A 15,931-nucleotide genomic window follows, 5' to 3' on the forward strand; every position below is an offset into this window, starting at 1 on the left:
AAAGAGAAGTTTGAGGCACTCTAAGGGTATCTAATATATTTCTCTATGAAAATGTTAATGGGAAGACAGCAGAGTTTATATTTTAGGAATATAGCCTCACCGGAAATGTGAATTTGTGACTGATAAAGACACAAGCAAAGCTCAACAGCTGTCAGATTAGATGCTCTTCCCTGAGAATTAAAGAAAGGCAGAGGCAGACAGGATACTCAACAACCCTCAAAATACAAAAGTAGAGGAGCATCTTCACAAGATTTAACACAGGATAAAATCAGAAGGGAGAAATACTAAAAGCAAAACAATGAAAACAAAACATTTTAAGAGGCTGAGAATATTCAATTATCTAATACTTTCATAGTCTTAATCAAGACTTCAAATAGAAATTTAAAAATATAAGCCATGAAAGTTGAACTACATACTAATAGGTTATAATATTCCAAATTTAATTATTATTTTTTCTTATCATAAATAAACTTTCATCCAGGCAGTGGTAGTGCATGCTTTTAATTCCAGCACAAGGGAGGTAGTAAGGCAGATTTCTGAGCTCAAGGTTACCCTGAGCTAACCCAGCCTGGTCTACAGAGAGTGTTCCTGGACAGCCAGAGCTTAAAGAAGAAAACTAAACAAAACAAAAAGAAAAAGAAAGCCCACTTTTATCATTATGTTATTTATTTTGTGTGTACAGCACATAGGCACACGTATCACAGTCAGAAGACATTTACTGGGTTGACCATGTGGATCCTGAGGTTAAACCTTGAGTCATCAGGCTTAACAGCAAGTGCCTTTATCTTCTGAGCTGTCTCATCAGCCCCATTTAACTGTTGTTACAATTTTATTTATTTATTTACTATGAGTGGAGAGGAATTTCTCCACTCACAAACATATCAGAAATTCCTTAAGGTTCCTAGCAACTTTTTAAAAATGTGTTTCAGTGTTTTACCTATGTATATGTTTTATCTATGTATCACATGTGTGCCTGGGTATCCACTGAGGACAGAATGACCTAAAACTAGAGTTGCAGACAGTTTCAGTCACCATGTTGGTGCTAGGAGCAAACCTGGTTCCTCTGATAAAACTGTCTTGCCCCCACCCCCCAAACTTAATTCTTACATTGGGGGCTCTTAGCTTTTCAGTCAGGAATAGCATATAGCTAATATCACTACTTATCTGGAATGGCTAGAGCACTATCCTAGCATTCCCCCTTCTCTCCAAAGCCCACAGCATAGCCAACTTCTATGCCAACATCACACAGGGGTGTCAAACGTAAGGGTACTTAAATGGTCAAGCACCACCCAGGTCCTAAGCCTTGTCTCCAGTCAGTTCACCACCCTTTCCCCTGTCAGTGTCTCTAGTTCAGCTCTCTTTGTTGTCTAACCTGATTTTGGCTTCTACACCAACAGAGACCAGGGAGTTTGCAGATTCCTCAGACACAGACCGCTGAAGAGCTGAGACTGGTTGTTTGCTGCTATCCACTTCTGTTTCAGCATCTTCTTCCACAGATTGTTCTTTGATTTCTGCTTCACAGTAAACAAGAGGATATAGAGTCATTTTGAGTTCAATTACTGAAAATTTTACCTACAAAGAATATATAATAATGGGGAAAAAAACAAATGATAACACTTCACAGACCTGGAAAGTTCACATACATAATTAGAGTCAGTTTGCTAATACAAAACAATCATCAGCATCACAGAAGCTGTGGTTCACTGTGCCTTGAGGCCAAAGTACAATTGACTTAGAGAAGGTCCACACGAGAAATAACTGTTTAGAACCTTATTTTCAGGATTGTAACAGATGATATATACAATAAATGTATTTTGATGTGGTTCATTTTTTAAGTTTCTTCAGGTTTTATAAATTGAGTCTATTAATCTGACACAAATGTTACACATCCTAGTCACTTGCCATTCTAAAAGCTAAATACTTGAACAGACAGCTCCTTGATTCTGCTGTCTCTTAAAATTCTCCTCAGGACTCTGAAATCCAGAAACTTTATACATACTTTTTCAGAAGCATTACTGTGAGACTTTAATGTGCATGAGTGTTTTGACTGTATGTATGTATGTGTACCACATGTATGCAGTGACCCAAGAGGCCAGAAGGAAGAGCTAGATCCCCTAGATTGTACATACAGATGGCAGTGACCCACTATATGGGAATCAAACCTAGGTTCTCAGCAAGAGTCAAGTGTAACTCCTGGGCCTGTGAAGCTTTTAAAACACCTCTACCCCAACATCACTTTTCTTTTTAAATAAGAAGATGTCTATTGTCTTTCATACTGCAATACCAGATTAAAGAGACACTCCTCCTCTGCCAATGCTCCTGACACAATTCTCAATTAAACAAATCCTTGTTTTCTAATTCGAGATTTATTTAGACCTTTCTACACAGTCCCCAAACAAATAAAAGAACCTGTAGAAACCATGCCTCAAGTATCAATTTAACTACTTGATGGATATTTAAATATTACATAAAAGGCATTTGTCTTTTATTCACCTATCAAACTGTTTGACCATATGTTTCATACATAAAATTGTTCATGAAGATCAAATGATTTGAGTCAGACAAGGTGTCACATGTCTGTAAACCACAGTTCTTGAGAGCTAAGAAGACAATCTATTCTAAGTTACCTTTTAATACATAGTGAATCCGAGGACAGTCTGTACTATATAAACTTAACCAGAAAGAAATTTGGGGCGGGGGGAGTGAGAGGGAGAAGGAGAGGGCTGTGTGCAAACACAGCCTTCTAGGAAGAACTTAATTACTATCCAGGTCTCAGCAATCTCCTCTGCAGTTAATAACCTTTAAGCCTACATATACAGCACCAGCTCCTCACCAATATCCCAGGTCATACTTTACCACACACTAGACATGGCCATCTTAGCATCTTGAAATAAAGTTCACTTGAAACTTCAACTCACATCTCTCACACCAGTATTCCAATTTTATTTTACTATTATTATGAGTATCAACCTAAAGTCAACATGAATTTTAGCCAAGTATTTATGAGAGAAAAATGAATATAAATTCTAAGAAAATTAGTGACATGAAGCCACAATAGATTGTTTGGGTTTTCACAGTTCAAACAGCACTGAGCCTTTTTAATGATGGAAAGAAGAAAAAAAAAAAAAAAAAAAAAGGTCATTGTTTATGAGACCTATCAATCAAGGTATCCTGATTACCCTACAGACAATTTTTGTTTAAAAAAAAAAAAAACAACTTTAGCATCAAATCAACAAGGTGTGTATTCATAACAAATATAAAAAGACTAAAAATGCAATGGTTACAATGAAAGTATACATTTCTATGTGATAACAGAACCCATGAATGACTAGATGAATACATCGCAAATGAGAGAAAATACATGCACCCCCAAATAAATATGTAGAATCAAAGTATGTAAAGAAATTGAAAGATGTATAAAATAAAGTATAAAGTCCTGTCCAAACAAAAATTATCATTTTGTGCAAAATAATGTGCTCATCCTCATAACTTTAAGTGGGTACATAATTGGATCAACTAGACACCCTCTACACAGCTAAGCATGGCAGTTGCTTAGCAAGTCACAAGACTGGAAGCAACTGTGCCATTTCTCTACCACAAAAAGAAAACAATTTGCTCTTGGTAAAATTATGTTCCTCTTTCCCATGGACTAAAACAGACATAACAGATAACCCAAGCCACAAAGCAAGGAGAGCTCTACAAGGTGCAAAAAACCTGGTCTCACGAGCAATCACACAGACACCAATGAAATCTTATCAATGGCAACCTTTTATGATCAACATACTACATGAATGTCAGGTAAGATATCTTGGTGGATAAAGGTCTTGACATGCAAACTTGATAACCTAAGTTCAAATCCCAGAACCCACATGGATGGAATCCAAGATGGAAAGAGAAAACAGATCTCAACACTGTGGGACCAAAGAAGGAGGGTGGGAAGAAAGAGGGAGTGATGGAGAGAAGGAAAAGTGTGGATCAATTTTTTCATACCATATGTGAGAATATTTATTTTATATAACCTACTGCTATGTTTTTGGAGTTTTTATCACAACAATTCAATTAAAACTCAAATTAACACAGAAATTAGTATCAAGAATGAGGAACTAGCACAACAAAAAAAATTTAAGTGGCTTGTTTATCAGAACATGAAACATTAACAATGTAATGTTTAAATGAAAGTAGCTGGTCCTTTTTATGCTGCTATCAGTATCTGATGGGACCAGAACCTAAAGTAGTGACTTAGAAAGCAAACGCTACACACAGAGCCTACAGCTTTGGAAAGATACCTGGAAGTTAGAAGTTACTCTATGTTGCCTGCTATCCTCAGCTTTCCAAATAAGAGAGAAAGGAATCCCATTCTGTTAGCAACTCTCTGCGTATGTATTATATGCAAAGTACTAAACAATGGCCTCTGTAAGTGGCTGTATAGGAGCACTTCATTCCTACTCAGTGAGGCATCAAAAATCTGTGGGATACACTGAGTGTACATATTTTTCAAAGTGACAAGGAGTAAGGTTGAGAGGAGTGCACACATAAAATGGGCACAAGAACAATGCTTCAGAAGCTGTAAATATGAATGTGCATATACCCTGTGGATGGGTTTGCTTATCTTTAAGAAGTAGATTCAGAACCAGTTCTAATCAACAATGGCAGCAATCAAGGCCAGCTCTGAGTGTGCTCTTTCTCAGCCCAATGGCTCTAGCCAGGATCCTAAGGTGAACTTGCTAAAGAAACTGAAGGACTGATAAAAGTGGGTTTTATTTCTGGTTAGATTTTTCTGGTTTGACTTTTTGTTGTTTAATCAATTAAAAGAAATATTCTAACTGCTTCCTAGAAAGCAAAAATTCCAATCACAAAACATAACAGGCACCCCTAAATTTACCTGCCTTACACTCTTCATGAGGTAGAGTGACTTAATCTTACTGTCTGTCCCATTCAAGGCAGGAAAGCTACACCCTCAGTGACCCTCACTCTTCTAGTACTACTCTTCAAAAACTGTCAATTTGGCAGTAAACAGTGAAACATACCATAGTAGTCGGGATGCTAACAGGTAAAGATTAAACCTGTAATCTCATCCAGAGCACACCTGGATGAATGACTGTGACGACTAATGATAACTGATGAAATATGCCAGCCAGCATTTGGTTATCTATAGACTGTCCAAAACTATTCGTGCTTAAATACCAGCTGGTATGGTTTATAATGGATAAACCAGATATTAGCCCAATAAAATAGTGCAAGCTCTCTTTTAACTGGCTACTTTTTACATTTCATAGGGTTTTAAATGTTCAGTTACATGCAGCCCAATTTGTAAAAGACAGAAATAACAATGTTCATGTCTGAAACTGTGGAAACAGAAGGGAGATTTTTCATATCTTAAACTGGGGGAATAGAGCATGAAAGATGGCTCACCCAGTAAAGCCCTGCTAAACAAGAATTAAAAGACTTGAAGTCAGATCTCAAGAATCCACATCAAAAGCTGAGTATCTATAATCCCATCATTTGGGAAGCAGAAATATGAAGACTCCTAGAGCTCATAGCCAACTGGTGGTCTCCTGATTCAAACTGACCCTGCCTCAAAAATCAATATGTGGGGTGCCAGGTTAGTGACGCATGTTTTTAAGCCAGTCTGCTCTACATAGTGAGTTCCAGGACAAGAGCTACACAGTGACATTGTCTGAAAAAATAAAAAAGCAGGGATCAAGTATTGTGGTACACACCTTTAATCGAAGCACTTAGGAAGCAAAAGCACATGATCTCTTTGAGCTCAAGGCCAGCTTAGTCTGCATTAGGAGTTCCAGGACAGCCAGGGCTACAAAGTGAAAGTAAGCAAGCAAACAAGTGCACCAATATAGCTATCAATAGAGTAAAACACTGGACATCAACCTCCTGTGTATATAATTACCTCCTATGGACACAGTTGTTGCCCATGGATGGATAGTCTCCTACAATGGTTAGTTTTAATTATCAATTTATACAACCTATACTCATCTGGGAACACTCTTGATGAATAATTATCTAGACCAGGTTGGCCTGTGGCCATATAGGTAGTGGATTGTCTTATTTGTTAATGATGTAGGAATACCTGTCCACAGAAGTTAGTACCATATGGCAACTCACAACTACCTGTAACTCCCATTCCAGGGATTCAACACCCTCTTTTGACTTTTGAGGGCACCAGGCATGTATGTTGTACATACACTTACATACAGACAAACCATCCATCCACATAAAATAAAAATACATGATTTTCAAATATAAGTAATCCAAATCATTAACAAAAAAATATTTCTAAAATAGAGAAGAAAGCTGAAAGGAACAAACAAGGATACATTCTCTCTGTGCTCTTGGCTGTGGCTACAATGTGACCAGCTGCTTGACTATCTAGCCTTGACTATCCCAAAACAACAGACAGAAAGTTGGAATTGTAAATTAAATAAGTCCTCTTCTTCCCTAAGCTGCCCTTAGTCGGGGTATTTTTATCACAGCAACAGAAATTAAGCTAGATACTTCCCAACTTTAAACCTGGCCTAAATAAAAACAGTCAGATCCAATTGGTCACAAAATTCTCTATAGTCAAAAAAGTGGTGAGAAGAAAAAAGGAAGCAGGAAATAGCTCCTAATTAATTTTCTAGCCACTAGATGGCACATGTGCCATATAACTAGACTACGGAAGAACCTAATTCCCAGAAAGGAAGCTTCTAAAAGAACTTAAGCATCTATACTTCATGAAACATCACTGGTTATACGGCATTGAGGGAATACAAAGAAAAATTAAATCTGACCTCTAACTTTATGTACTTATACATTGTTTCAATCATTTAACACCTTCACAACTCTTGATGAACCCTAAAGAATTAGTTTTAAGACAAGAGAAAGTTTAAGTCAACAGTGGCTTAAAATCTAATCATCCACAATAAATAAACGTCTTGAGCTCAGCCATGGGCTCCCAATAGGGTCATGACAAATTACTGAACTCTTGTTTGCTTCCAAAATCAAATAGATAATGCCTCCTAGAATAAAGCAATCCTTCAGATCAAAAAAATATAATGCATGAATCCAAGTATATAAACATGAAGTTGTTATTAAGTATGCAATACACAGTTGTTGTTCTGGTTATACACACTCATGCAGTATGTTCTACATTGTCTTGCTCATCTCACCTACAGCATACATCTTCCTCATACATACTAAACAGCTACTAAATGAACTGTATCTATGGCTCTTGATTGTAGGCCCACAAATTATCTTTAAAAAAACAGTTTAGGATATAATAGAAAGAACACTCCTGACTTTGTGCTAAGAAACATTTCATTTCTTTTTTTTTTTTTTTTGAGATTTTTATTTTTATGAATACACTGTCACTGTCTTCAGACACCACCAGAGGGCATTGGATCCCATTACAGATGGCTGTGAGACACCATACAGTTGCTAGGGATGGAACTCAAGACCTCTGAAAGAGCAGCCAGTGTTTTTAACTGCTGAGACATCTCTCCAGCCCCACATTTCATTTCTTTAGACCAACTATTTATAACAAAATTACTACTATATACAATGCACTAAATACAAATAAGGTGGATACCAAAATAAAACCAGGATACCTAGTCTTCATAAATCTCTCTCGGAAAACGTAAATGGTAGCGGGAACAGCAACTGACATAATACGAGTATCACATTTAAACTAGAAATGTAGCTTGGTTAATATAGCATTTGCCTGGCACACAGAAAGCCTTGTATTTAATCCTTAGTACCATATTAAACCAACCATGCCTATCACCCCAACACTCAGGAGGGAGAATGAGTTTGAACCTACCCTAAACTTCCTGAGGCCCTGTTTAAGAAAGAGAAAGAGAGACAGAGAGAGACAGAGAGAGAGAGGGGGGGGGGGGGTCATGCAGACTGGAGAGATTGCTCAGAGTTAAAGCAAGCACATCGGGTGCTTATAACCACCTGTAACTCCGACTCTGGGGGCTCCAGTGCCTCTGCCATCTGATGACAAATGCACTCTTGTCCACATACTCAAACACAGACAAGACAAAAACATAATTAAAAAGAAAATAAACCATAATGGGCAATAACACCTTTAATCTCAGTACTCTCAAGGCAGAGGCAGGTGGATCTCTATCAGTTTGAGGCCAGTATGGTCTATGTAGTGAGTTCCAAGACAGCCGACACAACACAAAGGAAACACTGTTTTTAAAAAAAATTAAATACGATAAATTTTAAGTGTGTGCAGAGTATAAAGAGGTTAAAGGGAGAATTAGGTAGTACGGTTAATAAGATTAGAAGCCTAGCTAAAGCTGTAATGTAAACAAAAACTCACTAACAGTTCTCTGAGCCCCCACTTTTAAAAAAGAAGCAGTTTCTGGCATAGGATATTCATTTTAAAAACAAGGACCAAAAGGCATGGTCAGCAATGTGATCATCGTGTCAGCATGAGTTCAGATGACCAGTACCCACAGAAAAAGCCAGGGGCACAGCATCTGTATACCTAGAACCAGGAGAGAAGCTACAAGTGAATCCCTAGAGAGATTAGACGTCAACAGGGCGAGATGACTGCCTTCAGCTTCACTAAAGCTAATTAATTAGTTTTTAAGGAATTCCTTAAAAAGTGAAAACGAGGAACTGAAGAAGATACTTGGTGTTGACCTTAGATTCCCACATGTACCTTACTGTGCATGTACACACACTGACACCACACATACACGCACACACCCTTATAAACACATACCTCCCCATATGACATAAAAGAATCACGTCTCAAAGTTAAGCTTCAAAGTCTGGGTTTGTTTGTACATTTTGTCACTCCAAGCACCCTCTAACTGTATCACATGAATTTTGTTAACAAGATTATAGGGACTCCTTTCTAAGGAATCATTTTTGTACTACAAAAACTAAAATAAAAACTGAAAATACAGTTTTACTCTCAATAACTCATTAAGTGCTACCAAATAAGATTGAGTAGAGAAGACATCTAAGTTAAAGGAAATAAAACACTTTCGCTTCAACCAGTTACAAAATTATTTCCTTAAAAAGCAAAAAAAATTCTTGAGTCAGGTGTGGTAGTACATAGTAAACTAGAAGTCGAAGCTAGATTTGGGCTATATAACAAGTCTGGGCATTTCATTCAGTAAAATCTGAATGAAATCTACAAATATATTCAACAAATTCACAAATATTAAAGCATATTCGACTGTAAATGTCTCTTATAAAAATCCACCAAAATCCAAGCATGCCGCCCTCACCACACTACACACTACATTACACCAAAGCATCCTACTTTCCAATGAATTTTAAAGACTGATTTAATCAGAGGTCCTAGATTCTGGGTAGAAAAGAACATAACTTTATCTTTAATAACCTCCAAATTTAAAAATTAAAAATTAAGAATATGAGCTATGGGAAAGAAAATACAAACTGAGAAAACTGTTGCTGCTTGCTGTCTAGCCAATTTTGCAGAATCGTTTCTTTAGAACACTCACCAATTTAGGTCTACATAAAGAAAGGGACAGTATCTCAAATGCAAAATGTGAAAACAAATGTTTTTAAAACTCTTAATTAATCTATAGTAACAGATTTTCCCACTGCACTAGATGTGTGTGCATATGTATACTTCACAAGTGAAATGACTCTCAACACTGATGCAAAAGCAGGAAGGAGTTTTACCACAATAGTAGGTTTAAGCTGAAACTTGTAGGGTTAGGAAGATGGCTCAGTGGACAAAGTGTTTATTAGGCAAGCATGAGAACTAGAATTTGGATCCCCAGGTCCTATTTATCACCCAGGTAGTCGTGGCCATCACCTGTTATCTCAGCTCTTGGGAGGCAGGCTTCCACACATATACAAACAAGCACACACACACACACATATATGTGTACATGTACACATACAGACACATGCACACAGTTTTGTATTAACACACAGTCTATAGGAAAACCGGCGAAAAGGGCTATAATATATGCTAAGCAAAGGGAAAACAAAATGTTCAATTAAAAGAGCTAGCTGGACAAGATGGCAAAGCAATGCAATACTACTAATTGGGAGGCTGGGAAAAGAAAGATCTTGCCTCCAAAAATGGAAACAAACAAACAAAACCATAAAAGATTAAAAACAGCAGAGGATATCATCGACTACAGCAAGAATTGCTATGGGTCTAGAAAGATAGCTGAATAAGGTTAAGATGCTTAGAAACCTTGCATGTGACTGGAATTCAGCTACTAGCACCAACGTTGGGGACTCACAACCACCTTTATAACTCTGATTCCAAAGAGAGAGGTCTGATGCCTCTGATGTCTCAAATATTAATGAAAGACTAGAACTGTAACAAAGGATATTTACAAAATAGAAAAACTAACAGTTACAGTAATAACTTTTTCTTTTTCCTCTGCTGAAAAGGAACAGATTATCTAAGTATACCTCTCTCCACTCCCCAAAATGTGAAAACCAAATCCATAGACTTTCTTCATCGATCGTGAACTAGGTACACTGACAGTGAAGGGATCGAAATAAGCCATAGGAGATAAACAGAAAACAAGAGAAGGCAGGAGAAACAATACTTAAAAAAACAGACTGTCATGAAAGGGAAAAGAAAAAGGTCAGTACATAATGAAAGGGGGATCACTTCAACAAAGACATATATTAATATGTACACAGCCCCGAAACACTCAATAACAGAAGCAATAAGATGAAAGGGAAAGGTAAGTTTCAAATCATAGCTGGGGACTTAAAACAGAATCTGCAACAACAACAACAAAAAATTAATGTTAAAAAAAAACAAAGAAATATTAAAGGGGACTGGAGGGGCTGGAAAGATTGCTTAAGAATTAAGAGATTGTTCTTCTAGAAGACCCAGCACCTACATGGTAGCTCACAACTGTCACTCCAGCTCTAGAGCATTCAAAGCCCTCTTCTGGCTACTGTGGTCACAAGACAGACAGACACAGACACAGACACAGACACACACACAGACACACACACACAAGTAAAACACCTCTACACATAAAATAAAAACAGATCTCAAAAATAAAAACAAATTTAAATATAAATTTAAAGGGAGAGTAGGGCCTGGAGAGCTGCCTCAGTGGCTTATTTTCCGGCGCACACAACAGGTGGCTCACAGTCACCTGTATATATAGGTCTAGCTCCAGGAAATCTAACCCACTCTTCTAGCCTCTGCAGGCACTCATACATGTGGCACATGTACACATGTACATATGCACACCAACACACACACACACTTTAAAAATCATGAACACAACAGACATTTGCACATTATACCATCCAACACCTCTAGATTACACATTTGTTGTCTCTAGGACACAGTGTGTCTCAAAACACCTCAGAAGACAGAAAAATTAAGAGTGTAGCATGTGGGGCTGGAGAGATGGCTCAGCGGTTAAGAGCACTGACTGCTCTTCCAGAGGTCCTGAGTTCAAATCCCAGGAACCACATGGTGGCTCACAACCATCTGTAATGAGATTTGATGCCCTCTTCTGGTGTGTCTGAAGACAGCTACAGTGTACTCATAATTTAAAAAAAAAAAAAAGGAAACAATAAAAAAAAAGAGTGTAGCATGCATTTTCCTTACCATAGTGAAATAAAGCTTAAAGTGAATAAAAGAGAAAATTTAATGTGTTTTTTGCAAAGAAACTGAAAAAAAATTAAAATTTTCTTGAGACAATGAAAATAACAGAGAAAAACCTAGTGGGTTCAACAAAAGAACTAAAATTTGTAGCAACCTCCTGTCATCAGAAGAAAAAGAGAAATAAAAAACTAATGAGGCCATTCATGTTATTAGAAAAAAGCGGACCAAATCAAACCCCAGATAGAAGGAAACAAACCCAGACATCAGAGCATACAATAATAAAATAGAGACAAGAAGAGGAGGAGGAAGAGAAGGAAGACAAGGATGGCCTCAGCAAAAGCCACCACCATGACAGGAAGGGGGAGAAGTAAGAGTAGGAATGATGTCATGGCTGACAGGCATGGTAATGTACAGCTGGGGCAACTGTAAGTATAAGGCTAGCCCGATATATGCTACTAGATCCCGTCCAGAAAAGATCTGTGGAAACAAAAGAAACAAGAAAGAAATCAAAGAATACAGAACAAGAAATGAAAATAGATACATTACACAGCTAACAACAGAAACATCATCACTAGGACTATAAGAACAACTTCATGGGAGGAAAAAATCTGAACATACAGTCTGCTAAAACTGAACCATGACAGAATATCAGAGCAGGCCAATAGTAAGAAATAAAAGTTTATCAATCGGAAAAAAAAATCTATCAAGAAAATAAAACAAGTATCAATTCTTTTGAAATTATTTATAAGTCCTAAGGGGGGTGGGGGTGGGGGGAGATTCTTCTAAGTTCCTTCTATCAGACTTCAATTGCCCTGTTTTTTAAAAAGTATGGATGAAAAACATTAGCATACAAAGCAACATCCCTAAAAAGCATACATATAAAATTTCTCAAAGGTAGGTGGAGGTGAGCAACGCCTTTGCTCCACCTAAGGGACACTATGATCCTTTACATCTATGTACCAAACACTAAGGCACCAAGTTCATGAAAGAAACACGGCCTCAGCTTAGATCACACATTCACCTTCACAGTGAGAATGGTGCCTTCAGTACCCCATTCTCACCAACATACAAGTTGTACAGACGAAAACTAAAGGAAATGTTGCAGCTAACTGATGTTATAAACCAAATGGTCCTAAGAAATATTTACAGAACATTTCACCCAAACACAAAAGAATATACCTTCCTCTTAGCACCTCATGGAACTTTCTACAAAATTGACCACATACTTGGACAAAAAGCAAGTCTCAACAGATGGAAAACAAAACAAACAAACAAACAAACAAACAAAAAACAGAAATTACCCCCTGAGTCCTATCTCAACAACATGAATTAAAGCTGGAGATCAAAACTAGAAAACTTACAAACTCATGGAAAATGAACATCAATGAATGAAAAATGGGTCGGGACAGAACAAAGTTAATAACTTTCTAGAATTGGATGAAAATGAAAGCACAACATGGCCCAAGTTATGGGACATAATGAAGTGCCTGTATAAAAAAAGAGAGAGATCTAGTATTAGTAACTTAATAGCACATTCAAAAGCTATAGAACAAAGAAGAACTAACACCCAAAAGGAGGCAAGAAATATTCAAACTCAGGACTGATTAAATAAACTGGAAACAAACAAAAAATCAATATAAAGAATCAAAAAAAAAAAAGTTGGCTCTTTGAGAAAACCAGTTAGACCACCAAACCCCTAACAAAATTAACTAAAAGAAGATCCACATTAACAAAATTAGACAAGAGAGCAGAAAATGACACTGAGGAAATTCAGAGAAGCATAAGGACATATTTTTAAAATATGTCCTACTCTAGCAAATTGGAAAATGTTTTAAAAATGGATAATTTTCTCAATATATACCACCTAACAAATTTGAATAAAATCAGATAATCAATTGTTTAAATTGCTATAAACCTTAGTGACATGTAAGCAGCAATTAAACCTACCAACCAAAAAAAGCCCAGGGCTGGATGGGTGCTTTTGGGAGAGACTTCTATCAGTATTTCAAAGAAGAGTTAGCCCAATATTCCTCAAATTATTCAACAACAACAAAAATCTTTTTATGAAGATACCAAACCACATAAAGAACCAACAAAGAGCTGGGCAGTGGTGGCACACGGCTTTAATCCCAGCACTTGGGAGGCAGAGGCAGGCGGATTTCTAAGTTCGAGGCCAGCCTGGTCTACAGAGTGAGTTCCAGGACAGCCAGGGCTACACAGAGAAACCCTGTCTCAAAAACAAACAAACAAACAAACAAACAAACAAACAAAACGAACCAACAAGGAATGAGAATTACAGATTTATTTCATTTATAGACATAGATGTAAAAATTCTCAATAAAATACTTGCAAACTGAATCCACGAACACAGCAAAAAGACCATCTACCATGATCAAGTAGGCTTCATGCCAGAGATGTAGTGAACATATGCAAATCAATCCATGTACTCACCATAAAAAACTGACTGGAAGACTCTCTCCATACCTACTGAATCCAGTACTGGAAGTCTTAGCGAGAGCAGTAAGACAACTGAGGGAGATGAAAAGGATGTAAATAGAAGGAAAGAAGTCAAAGTATCTTTACTGCAGATGATATGATAGTACACCTCAAGTGACCCTAAAAGTTCAACCAGGAAATCCCTACAGCTGATAAACACTTAAGTAGCAGAAACAAAAGTAACTTACAAAAATCAATAGTCTTCCTATTTACAAATGACAAATGGACAGAGAAAGAAATCAGGGACCTTTCACAATAGCTTCAAATGATATAAAATATCAGATAACTCTAACCAAGCAAGGGAAATATTTGTATGATAAAAACACTGAAGAAAGAAATTGAAGACAGAAATATCAGAAGACAGACTATCAGAAGATACATCTCCCATGTTCATGGATTGGTAGGATTAATAAAGTAAAAGTTATCCTGCCAAAAAATACCTACAAATACAATGCAGTCTCGATTAAAACCCAACACAATTCTTCATGGAACTTGAAAACACAAATTTCAGCTTCAAATGGAAACTCAATAAAGCCCAAGACAGGTAAAACATTCCTGAATAACAGAAGAACTGCAGGAGGGATCACCATGCCCAATCAAAGAAAACTATACTACAGAGCTATAGTAGTAAAAACATCATGGCACAAAAGCAGACATGTTGATGGATGGAACTGAACTGAAGACCCAGACAGAAGTGCACACCTATGAACATCGGATTTTTGATAAAGAAGCCAGAAGAAATAAGCACTGAAAATAAGACAGCGTGTTAGCAAATGGTTCTGGTCTGGTCAAACTAGATGGCTGCAATGTAGAAGAACGCAAACAGATCCACACTCATCACTGCAGAAAACCCAGTTCCAGACAGATCAAAGACTCAACATAAAGCCAGACATACTGAACCTGACAAAAGAGAAAGTGGAGAATCATCTGGAACTCATCAGCACAAGAAAAGATTTTCTGAACAGAACAATAGTACAGGCACTAAGAGCACAATTATTAAATGGGACCTCATGAAACTAAAAAGGACAAAGGACTCTGTCAATCAGACAAAAGTGGCAGACAAAGAACAGGAAAAGATTTTTACCAACTGCACATCTAATAGAGATCTAATATCCAACATACATAAAGAACTAAAAAAACAACAGTTCTCATGAAAACAAGTAGCAATTTTTAAAATGGGGTACAGATCTTAACAGGGAATTTTGAAAGGAAAAACTCAAATAGCTGAGAAATACATTAATACATTTAGCCATCAGGGAAATGCAAATCAAAACTACTTTGATATTTCATTTTACTCCAATCAGAATGGCTAGGATCAATAAAAACAAAGTGATTATCACGCATGTGGAGTAAGGGAAAACACTCCTCCATTCCTGTTGAGAGTATAAAGTTGAATCAAAATCAGGTTTCTCAGGAAGATAGGAATTGATCGGCCTCAAGATCAGCTATACCACTCTTAGGTGTATATCCAAAGGATGCTTCATCCTACCACAGAGACACTTACTTGCTCAACCAGTCATTACTGTTCTAGTCACAAACTGAAAACAACCTCGATGTCTGTCATGGATGAATGGATAAAAAAATGTAGTACATTTACTCAACTGAGTATGACTTGGCAGGTTTTTTTTTTTTAATTGATCATAAAATTCACAGGTACGTTGACAGAGTTAGAAAATAATCATCCAAAGTGAAGTAACTCAGACCTAGAAAGACAAATATAGCATATATTCATTTATATGCGGATGCTAGCTGTTAAATCATTGATAAGCAGGCTGCAATCAGTAAAGCCAGAGACATTAGGTAGAAAAAAGGGGACTGGGGAGAGGGTTGGGTCTCTGCAGCAAAGGGAAA

The 15,931-nt window shown here is 37.1% G+C and overlaps 1 protein-coding gene across 5 annotated transcripts in view; it reads right to left on the bottom strand.

Annotated features, from left to right (window-relative positions):
• The window catches only part of Kmt2c (lysine methyltransferase 2C), a 207,847-nt gene that overhangs the window by 135,630 nt on the left and 56,286 nt on the right, over nt 1–15,931 (bottom strand). For all 5 annotated transcript variants that reach the window (XM_028774733.1, XM_028774728.1, XM_028774730.1 and 2 more), the window contains exon 3: nt 1,373–1,511. In XM_028774733.1, the coding sequence (XP_028630566.1) occupies nt 1,373–1,511 (139 nt within the window). The remainder of the gene's footprint in view (nt 1–1,372; nt 1,512–15,931) is intronic.

Source organism: Grammomys surdaster, unplaced genomic scaffold, assembly GCF_004785775.1.
Source record: "Grammomys surdaster isolate TR1022 unplaced genomic scaffold, NIH_TR_1.0 242, whole genome shotgun sequence".
NCBI classification, from domain to species: Eukaryota; Metazoa; Chordata; class Mammalia; order Rodentia; family Muridae; genus Grammomys; species Grammomys surdaster.